General features: G+C 38.5%; 1 protein-coding gene across 2 annotated transcripts; it reads right to left on the minus strand.

Annotated features, from left to right (window-relative positions):
• Positions 1 to 4,862: 4,862 nt before the first annotated feature.
• Positions 4,863 to 9,966, minus strand: LOC104590801 (exopolygalacturonase-like). 2 transcript variants are annotated; one of them, XR_016084406.1, is made up of 4 exons: positions 9,788 to 9,966; positions 9,332 to 9,643; positions 8,720 to 9,199; positions 4,863 to 5,216 (listed from the first exon to the last, which is right to left on the minus strand). XR_016084406.1 is itself a non-coding variant. In XM_088901907.1 (3 exons), the coding sequence occupies exons 1-3, from the start codon at positions 9,911 to 9,913 to the stop codon at positions 4,944 to 4,946; spliced, it is 711 nt and encodes a 236-aa protein (XP_088758033.1). In that variant the 5' UTR covers positions 9,914 to 9,966; the 3' UTR covers positions 4,863 to 4,943. The 2 variants fall into 2 exon arrangements, 1 of the variants encoding a protein (XP_088758033.1); XM_088901907.1 differs by lacking the exon at positions 8,720 to 9,199.
• Between the last annotated feature and the right edge of the window lie 886 nt (positions 9,967 to 10,852).

Here is a 10,852-nt window from a genome sequence, read left to right on the forward strand (position 1 = left end):
AAAGACTGAAGAGCACAGAAATGAGGTATCTACTCAAAGAAACACTGATAGTAACACGTGCAAATTTTATAGAGAGACTATTATCATAGAATAAAAATGCCAAAACAAATTGCAAAATTGCTAACAAAGAAAATAAGAATGATAGCCACACAACCCGTTAGGTATAACCTCAAATCCAATGACGAAATTGGAATGATTATAAAGCCCCTTAAATTAGAAGAATTCTTACAAAATAGATTAAATTTCATTATTATAATAAAAAACAAGGGATAAACAAAAGAAATACCAATAATGAGAAAAAGGACATTTGCAATTGTTTTCTCCATTCTCAAGAATTGGTGCCAAAAAGTGGTGGAAGAGTGATGAACTTCATGAAGGAGAAAAGGACAATAATGAATAGCCCAATTAATAGCGGTGTTTTTTGATATCCCAATGAAATATGATATGTGAATGGTGAACGATTGCAATGGAGGTCACCAAGAGACCAAATATTGCTTCAGAAATGACGACAAAGTCCCACATATTTGATTGGTAGGATCGCCCCTCCCCTATTTCCTCCCCTGAATCTTACTTTGCTTCCTGAAATCTATTAGCAATTCCAAAGCCCATGCCAGTGATAAAATGATAATAATAGCAACACACTCTTCTTACTTTCAATCGTTTTTGCTTAGATGGACAACTATGGGAACCTTACAAAAAATTCCTGATGGCGGTGATGAGAGCGACGCTAGGGGGAAGGGAGAAGGGAAAGGTGGAGGGAAGATAGGGTTTCCTATGTTAACAGAAGGAAGGATGAGAGAGAACAGAGAGGCACAGAGAGGTTTCTTTTAGATGTCAGGGTTCGGTGAAGAGGGATGAAAGAGAAGAGAGAGCTAGGGGGTTTGAAAGGGAATTGATGATTCTTTCTTGCTTCTGAGGCATAGGCCATTGAGTAGGGAATCAGAGGGTGTTAGAGAGATACATGGAGGGAACAATGAAATGCAGCCCGCGCTAACAATCCCCGCGCATAGCTAATTTACGTTTGGGGTGGAAAACCTAACTGGGGTAAACTTTACACCCCGGTTCGATTTTACTAGCGTTTGGTAAACATGTAATTTTACACTGAAAATCAGTGTGAAATTACATTTTAATTTAAATTTACATCGATAATTGATGTAATAAATACATTGAAATTATTGATGTATTTATTACATCGCTCGCTCACTCTCTCTCTTCTTCTTCTTCTCCTTCTCTCATGCTCGCTCGCTCTCTCTTCTCCTTCTATCTTCTTCTTCTCTTCACTCTCGCTCGCTCTCTCTCTCTCTCTCTCTCTCTCTTCTCCTCTCTTCTTCTTATTCTCCTTCTCCTTCTCTCTCCTTGTTCTTCTTCCTTCTGGTTTCACTCTTGTCTGTTCATACCTACCATCGGTCTTCAACTTTCCCCCTTCTCTGATCAATCTTCAACTTGGGTGCTCTGCTCAGCCTTTATGCCACAAGCTTCTTCACTATCATAAGAATCGGTGTTGCAGATCTGTACCTCCTTCACCCAGGTTGGTACTAATAACTTTGCATTTTGATGCCTTAAGGGCATCAATTCAGGGGTATTTTCGGCCATAGAATAGTCAGGATGTGCCCCTTTCCCAGTTAAATGCAATGTTGTGGCTTATAAGGGTCTTTGTACAAATTCTAGGGAAAACTATGAAGTTTTCATAGCTGAAATGCAGATTTTAGGAAGCTAGTGTGAAGTCCAATTGAGAGAGGGGGTGTTTTTGTGAAAAATTGAAAACAGGAGGGTGCCTCCTAGCTGCTAAACTCAGTTTGGCACCCCTCCTACTGTATTAGCATGCTCCCCACGCCTTAGCAAACCTTATGGCGCATTTTAACCCATTCTTTTCACTCTTAACAAACCCTAGCCGCCCCCTTCTTTCTCTCTAATCTCAGTTGTGTCTACCATTCTCTATAAAAAGAACCCAAGAGTTCCTGAGAAAGGATTGGATTCTGTCCCCAGGTAAGATGAAAGGCTGATCTTGAGAAGTTCAAGGATAGAGGAAGAGGAGGACGCCCAGGCAAGAGGAGGGGTTCCTACTTGCAGTTTGCTAACACCACTACTGCAACCTCTGGAATCGGATCCCAACCACTTTTGCTTTATTTTAGTTTTAATTTATGTTCTTTCAATTTCAGTTTCGTTATTTACTTTTTGCAATTTATTTTCATTCCGTTTGATCTTCGTTTTATTTTCTACAGATCTGCAATTCGGCCAAGTAAGACGGAAGGCCTAGCTCGAGAAGTTCGAGGGTCAAAGGAGAGATCCGGAGACTGCTACCTCTAATCGGGCAAGAGGAGGACGCCCAAGCAAGAGGAGGGGTTCCTACTTGCAGTTTGCTAACACCACTACTGCAACCTCTGGAATCGGATCCCAACCACTTTTGCTTTATTTTAGTTTTAATTTATGTTCTTTCAATTTCAGTTTCGTTATTTACTTTTTGCAATTTATTTTCATTCCGTTTGATCTTCGTTTTATTTTCTACAGATCTGCAATTCGGCCAAGTAAGACGGAAGGCCTAGCTCGAGAAGTTCGAGGGTCAAAGGAGAGATCCGGAGACTGCTACCTCTAATCGGGCAAGAGGAGGACGCCCAGGCAAGAGGAGGGGTTCCTACTTGCAGTTTGCTAACACCACTACTGCAACCTCTGGAATCGGATCCCAACCACTTTTGCTTTATTTTAGTTTTAATTTATGTTCTTTCAATTTCAGTTTCGTTATTTACTTTTTGCAATTTATTTTCATTCCGTTTGATCTTCGTTTTATTTTCTACAGATCTGCAATTCGGCCAAGTAAGACGGAAGGCCTAGCTCGAGAAGTTCAAGGGTCAAAGGAGAGATCCGGAGACTGCTACCTCTGATCGGATTACAGATTTTTATTTCGTTTCTTTTGTTAATTTATTTCTGTATTTATTTATGTTATGCACTTTTAACTTTTAGTATTGTTCGAATTCTATATTTTTCTCAGTTTAATTAATTAATTTTTATATTTTTGCATTTTCCTCTTGTGTTGTCTTATTTGGATTTGAGTGTATATTAATTTTTTTCTCGTTTTCCTGTAGATACGATCCGTTCTCACCCATTTACTACGTTAGTAATTGTTTGAGAAACAGTAAAAATTATAAATATTTAAACCAGTGTTTAGGATGTTTAACCACACACTTCCGGCTACACCAGGTACCAAACGACAACAAATCGGAACTAGCACCTCTCAGCGCTACAGTGGTAAACTGGGTTCGACCAGCATTTCCACAATCTCAGAGAATCAACGGCGGAGGACGAGATAATCATAGCCGTAACGAAGACGCCTCAAAAGAAACACATGAGAAATCGGCATTATCATCGTCGTGAATCAGATCAAGTTCTTTTTCTTCCCTTCTCTCTCTCTAACTTTTCTTGTATTCTCTCTCCTTCACCGGTTATATATGTTTGAGGTCATGAGGTGAAATCACCTTTATAGCCGTTCCCGCACGTATGGTGTTATTTTGTTCACCAGTAAGATATATCTCTGAGACGGTGAAATCACCTCATGACCCAATAACACAATCGTTGTCGTGAATCAGCTCTGAGATGGTGGAAATGCCATTATCAAACCTATGAAGCCGTTCCCACGCGACTGAGTGGCGTTTCTATTAGTCACGGGCAGCGCACTAGCTGCAATCAACCCTGGCAGCATCTCTCTCCAACCTAAGATGGAAGAGTGCTTCTGGAGTGACATTGAAGGCCAAAGCATCCCTATGTTCTAATCGTACAGTGAGAGTGGACTGAGGATTGGTTTCAGCGGTTTCGGAGAGGGATGAAGTTTCAGATTCGCTCCAGGAGAGGTCGGGCTTGTGGGTGGGCGGTTTGGGAAGAGTCTCTAAAATCAAGGATAATGGATTTTGCTTTTCCTTCCAATGGAGAGAGAGAGAGATGGAGAGAGATGTTCGCTCCAGTGAACTGTGCATGAATCAATGAAGGTGTTACAGGAGAGATGCAGGGAGGCGATGACAAGATGCAGGGTAGGAAGGGGTAGGCAGTGACAAGATGCTGGAGTCGGGATGTAAGGGGTAGGTAGGGGTAGGCAGTGAAAGTGTGAAATTAAATGGGGCCAACAACCGGTTCCCATTTTACTCTCTCATCAAACCGTTCTCTGTAATTTGTTTTTACATCTTAAACAAACACAACCTTAGCTACTAATTAACGATGGAATTCTTCAATTAATAATGACGACTTTTGAAAGTAGCTGTTAAATGGTTGCATCTTTCTAAATAATAACGATGACCCATGGATTTCGATGTTATTAGTCTCTTACAGAGATGAATTTTTGAATTAGTCGTTAATTGTTTGCCGTTAAAAACTTGATTTCTTGTAGTATTAGGGTTTAAAAACAATTGTGCTTTCTTTTTAGAGATTCGAGGTTTAAAAACATGAAACTCGTTTTCTTCATATTAAACATTGCAGTAGTAATTGGAGTAGTAATTGGAGTGGTGGCGATCCTATTACCTACAGATGGAAGTTTACTTTTCGCCGGCCAAAAGTTGCAGTAGTAATTGGAGTGCTTGGAAGCATCATGAACGAAGCTAATAGGATCGCCACCACTCCACTCGGAGTAAACTTTCTAGATAAAAAAAGGGTTCGATTATGATAAATTGTCATGTGTACGGAATTTGATTGCTATACTTTTTTTCTTTCTGCCTCAACTGTATAATTTGACAAGCCTTTTTTGTATGTAAAACAAAAACCTTTTTGTGTATGCATTTCAAGATTCACTGTAACAGAGTTTTTGTAATGGTTTTTTTTCAACTAATTTCTTCAAATTGACTGGATAAGAACAAATCAAAATAGCAAATGCAAAAGAAATATATGAAGTACTAACTAATATATAAATTCATTCAATTTCTAATTGGCTTCTCTTGAAACAGATTTCTATTAAGAGAAAATCATTAAAACTCTGATTTTTCATAAACGTTGGAAGTCTTCGCTCCTCCACTAACAGTGCAAACAATAGGAGGGACTTGAGTGCCGGTAAGGGTGGGCTTGGTATTTGCGCATGTACAAGTAGCCGCTCCTCCACGAAAAGCCAAGTTGATATCGCCAATCTCCACGTTCTCACAAGGCATAGCTGGGCTACAAAAGACTTTTACAGCTACTTTTGTTGATGAGGTACCCTTAATGCCTGAAATTTTGATATTGCTAAGCTTAACACGCGATGGTGCCTACACAAGAAAAACAGAAAGAAATATTAATGTTAGACAGAGTATACTATAGGCTGAAAGTAATTTGTTGCAAATAGATCTATAAGAGGAAGAAAGGTCTTGATGGTAAGATTGAGACCTACATGGTTCGTCTTGTGGTGAAATGGTATACTTAGAAAGAGGGAATCGACTATGAGAAAACTTATTTGCCCGTGGCCATGCTTAAATATATTAGGATCCACTAGCTATAGCAGCATACCATGATTACGAGATTTGGCAAATGAATGTCAAAACCACATTCCTGAATGGAGACCTTACTGAAGATATATACATGCAGCAACCGCAAGGGTTCATTGCTGTAGGTCAGGAATACATGGTGTATAAACTTAATTAATCCATATATGGACTTAAGCAAACTTCTAGGAGCTGGAACATCCGGTTTGACTTTATTGTCAAACATTTTGACTTTGAGCAGAATCCGAATAAGCCCTATGTTTATAGGAAGACAGTGGGAGATAAAATTACGTTCCTGGTTCTGTATGTAGATGACATCCTATTCATTGGGAATGATGTAGGGATGGTAACTATGGTGAAAGTGTGGCTTTCATAACAATTCTCCATGAAAGATCTTGGAGAAGCCTACTACATCATGGGTCTTTGACTCTATAGAGATAGATTGAAGAGGATAATAGGATTATCCTAGTCTACTTACATTGACAAGATTGTCAAAAGATACAGTATGGAAAACTCCACAAAAGGAAATGTTCCTTTTAGGCATGGAGTCACTCTTTCTAAGGGTATGTCTCCCAAGACTCCCGAGGAGATTGATGGCATGAGAGAGGTTCCCTATGCCTCAGCTATAAGGAGCATCATGTATACCATGCTGTGCACTCGGCCTGACATCGCTCAGGTAGAGAGTGTAGTAAGTAGGTTTCAATCTAACCCAGTTCAGGAGCATTGGACAGCTGTGAAAAACATACTCAAGTACCTTCGAAGGACAAAAGAGTTTTGTTTGGTATTCGATGGTAGTTCACTACAGATGCAGGGGTATACTGATGCCGATTTCCAATCAAACCCAGATGATAGAAAGTCTACATCTGGTTACATCTTTATGATGAGGTCCTGTGTAGTTAGCTAGAAGAGCAACAAACAGGGGTCCACAACAGATTCCACAATCGAGGCTGAGTACATTGTCGCAAGTGAAGCTGCCAAGGAAGTCGTTTGGATGAAGAAGTTTATTCAAGAATTGGGAGTAGTTCCATCTAGCACATCACCCATTCCAGTGTTGTGTGACAACACTGTAGCCATTTCTCAGGCTAAGGAACCATAAGCCCACTCGAAATCAAAGTACATCGAGATGAAGTACCATATATTGTGAGAGATTGTTGGTAGATGGGACATCTAGATTCAGAAGGTAGCATTAGCAGAAATTGTAGCAAACCCATTGACTAAGCCACTGACACAGAAAGTGTTTGAGAAACACATGAAAAGTATGGGACTTCAGCTTATACCCGATTGGACTTAAGTGCAAGTGGGAGCTGTTAAACAGTGTATGCCCTTAGCTCCAATCAGCTTGATGTACATTATGACATTTTATTGTAAATGAATAAAGTACATATTTGATTCATGTTATATTGGTGTGTTTCTGTGTAATACCCTTAAATTGGACATTTATGAGACTCGTGTTAGTTTAAAATCTTCACAGCCATTGGATAGATCTAGGAAGATTTATCCTACCAAGGCTGACACTGATGTGTCACCAAGTGGGTTGAGGTCGCTTGTCTCAGCTGCCAGGGTGAGACCTGAGATACATGCAGTGTGAGTTTTCTTAAAACCCTAAACCGGATCAAATTCTAGTATTGCCCTGGACCTTGGAGACAGATGGGCAAAACTGAATGTTACACTTGACCCCTAGACTCGATTATGGTATTGCACTATGTGTCAGATTGGGCTGTCTTTGATATGCCAATCAGTGAGATCCTTAGAGGGGGTCAAAACCTAGGTATGTTGGGACAGTTTAAGAATTCACCTGAGTGGGTGATCATTATAGGATCAACCCCTTTATCGGACAAAGTGAATGATCGGGGAATGCACTCTCTTTGATGGAAACCTAAACTATCAATAGTTGATTTCAAATTGTTGAGATTTGTTTTTGCAAAATATATTTATATAGAGATATACATATATTTTATGGTTTAACAAAATGTTTGCAAAAATGTTTTAATTCACGGAAACCATGTAAGTAGAGAGTGCAATACTATACCTTGCAGCCGAGGGAAATGTCCTCTCTTGTCGAGTAGTGTATGATCATTAAAGGCTGAGAGGTTAAGTGTAAGACAATTTAGGGATAATAAACCTGATGGGCTAATCTTACATCTGCTCACAGTCCTTGGGCCTTCATAAGATGGATAGACCCAAGGACCATTTAGTGTAAATGTTGGGCCCATTAAGAGCCCGTATTGATGGACTCAAGGGTTCACTGTATTCAACAGTGAATTCGGCCAGGCCTTGTAACATAGGGTAGGCTGAATGCAAATGGCTTATGTGGAGATCAATGATAGGGTCCCACACCATACAAAGAGAGCCAAGCTAGCCAGTATTAAAGGAAGTGAGCTTGAAAGCATAATGGTCCTGAAGCCCATTTTGAACTGGGTTAATTGGATTAATTAAATAAGGAGGAAAATCTGGGTATCGATCAGCAAAAAAAGATGAGTTATCCACTTAAAGATTCCAGATCCAAATAAATATTTGGATTACGAAACTTTTAATTGGATTAGGAGAAGCTGATTCTGATCTGCAGATAAGATAAAGGATAAGCCTTATCACTTATAGAGTCCAGATCCAAATAAAGATTTGGATCAAGAAACTCCTAATTAGATTAGGAGATTAAGTCTTTAAGGTCTATATAAAAGAGGGAGAACTGGAATAAGGCACATAGTTTGATTGACTTTTCTGCATCCAGTTCTCTCTCTCTCTTCTTGCCGCCCTACCCTGTTCAATCTCCACCTCTTGAAGTATTCTAGATTGGATCTTGATATTGTCTCTTAGTGGAAGAAATAATCTTGAATTTGTTCTCACATCCCTACACAATTTTTGTTGAAGAATTGGAGTTCTTGCTGAAGAATCCACTTGTTGATCCTGCCTCACCCTAAGCTATATCATTTTCAATGGAGGAAGGATTTGGTACCCTCTTTGGGCGTGAACACCTATGTTGGGAGGAGCTTTTTGTATGGATTCCATATTAGGTATTCCTCTCTGTAATTTTGATTTTAGATTTGGTCCAATTTGTTTCAAAAACGAACCTTGAAAAATGCATTTTTTCTAAATCAGGAAATGGGATTCCCAGATGGGAAAAAAAAAATTTGAAATTTCACCCAACCATCTTGCATGGTTCGGCCATCCATATGATGGATCTCCCATCGTTTCAATTAATATATATTACACTAGCCAAATATATATATATATATATATATATATATAATATGTATAGGTATAGTAAAAATATAAGTAAATAAAGAAATTACCTGGCTACATCCACCGTACGGGCAGTATGCTTGATCAATGATAATTGGATTACCGACATTGTTCATCATTATATTCTCGAAAGAGATATCAGAGGCACTTCTAGGCTTAGAGTCCGGCCATGTTTTAATCCTTACACCATTATCTGTTTCTGTTAAAGTGCAGTCGCTTATATGCACTCAGCTACCAATACTAAGGCCATGCCCTGGTCCACATATTACCTTGCTGACAGTTATGTCTTTGCTACCCTCACTTATTGATACACAATCATCGCCTGTGCTAATTTTTGTATCCAAAATTTTTACTCCGGTTGCTCTTCCAATGTGGATGCCATCAGTGTTAATACTAGTATCCGGTGCCGTAATGGTAACATGTTGAATAGTCAAATTGTTTCCACCCAAGATCATGATGTGAATCATCTTACTATTCAATGAGGTTATGTTATGGACCATACTGTTGTTGACAAAGTTGACTCTTAAATTCTGTTATTTTTTCATAAAACGAAGGTAAATTTTAGTATTGTGCACACCATCTACAAACCAAAGCCAAGGCCAGTTTATTATTTAGAAAGTATAGTCGGTAATTGTAGTACTTAAAGTTTTGAAGAAACTCACTGCTGGCATTTGAGAGCAGCTTGAATTTTTGGAACACTTGTTTCTTTCCCAAGCCTTTTGTCCTTGACCATCCAAGGTTCCACCTCCAAAGACCGTCAGGTTATCGACACGATGAAAAAGAAGCCAACTTTCGGAGTTCATGGCTGCCGGATCAGCAGGAGCCTGTACTATACCTTCAAGCTGAAAGTTCATTTGTGCTTTCTTGCAAGGACCATTCAAATTTACTAAATCCATTGTATACGTCCCTTTTGGAATCAAAACTGTAGCTGCCCCTGTTGCTTTACATGCTGCTTTCCAAGCGTCCATCACAGCCTGATCAAACACATGACAAAAAAATACTTTGTGTTATAAACTCATAAGCAACCTAATGAATGGAAATTCTTTGAGTAAATCAGTACAAATCTTTAGATATATAAAGATGGTTTAGACCATTGATATTTCTGATAAAATCTTAACCTGGGTGATGTCTCCACCGTCTTTTCCACCATATGCGGTGATATCGAAGACACCATTTTGGGCCTCTGCAACATACACCAAAAAGAATAATAGAAATATCATTTGAAGATTCAATTTGGAATCCATTTTTTTCTCTTCTCGTCCTCTGGTTCCTTCCTAAGCTGTGATGCTGAATTAAAATTCCCTTCATATTTGGGAGAACTTATACTTTAATATAATAAGGAAATCTCCCGGATCTAGCACTCTTTTCTAAGTTACACAACCGTGAGAAGTGGTAAATGTTTTGCACATCCAACCACATGTCATGAGTCAAATGTTTATGCTCTTAGCCATTGATTTAGTTTAATAAATACCAAGGGAAGACATGATACACACCTTCCATTCTTCTATGGATCATTAACTTTTCCGTAACTTATAATACATAGATTTAAAATAGGAACGCTAACAATCCATAAACAGTTTTCAAAATCAAGTAAATTTTATGTTGTAATGTGTCCAGAACTTAGTCGCCAAACTGTTGTCAATCAAAATTAGAAATCGACTCTTCCTTTGGCCATACTAGAACAACCTTAAAACAAATACTGACACCCAATTTCCAAATATTGTAGTGGAAATATTCCTTATTTTTACCAACTTGAACGTCAAACAAAAAAAGACTTTGGTTAACAAAATGGTTGACAAATAGTGACACCCAATTTAAATGTTGCTGCACCAAAGGGGAAAATGGTCACTCTCGGTAATGACGGAAAGGGAAGACGGAAAACAATATTAAAATGCTATTAAATAAATAGCATATAGATGATGATGGTATATAAAGGATTTGTAACACAAAGTATTAGAAGTAACATGTACCTTCATACAATTAGAACATTACAAAGTAAAACAAATTAAATATGATAATGAAGGTACATGTTAATAAAACAATGAAAGCAAAGATGGTAGATATATATGACTTGGAGAAAGTAATTGAGCTAATTTACAGCATAAAACTAGTATTAGAAAACCAATTTATTTGATACCATTGAGATCAACCATGGAAGCAATATATCTATAAGTGAATTAAAA

The sequence above is a fragment of the Nelumbo nucifera genome, chromosome 3, assembly GCF_055504915.1.
Source record: "Nelumbo nucifera cultivar China Antique chromosome 3, China Antique-T2T, whole genome shotgun sequence".
NCBI classification, from domain to species: Eukaryota; Viridiplantae; Streptophyta; class Magnoliopsida; order Proteales; family Nelumbonaceae; genus Nelumbo; species Nelumbo nucifera.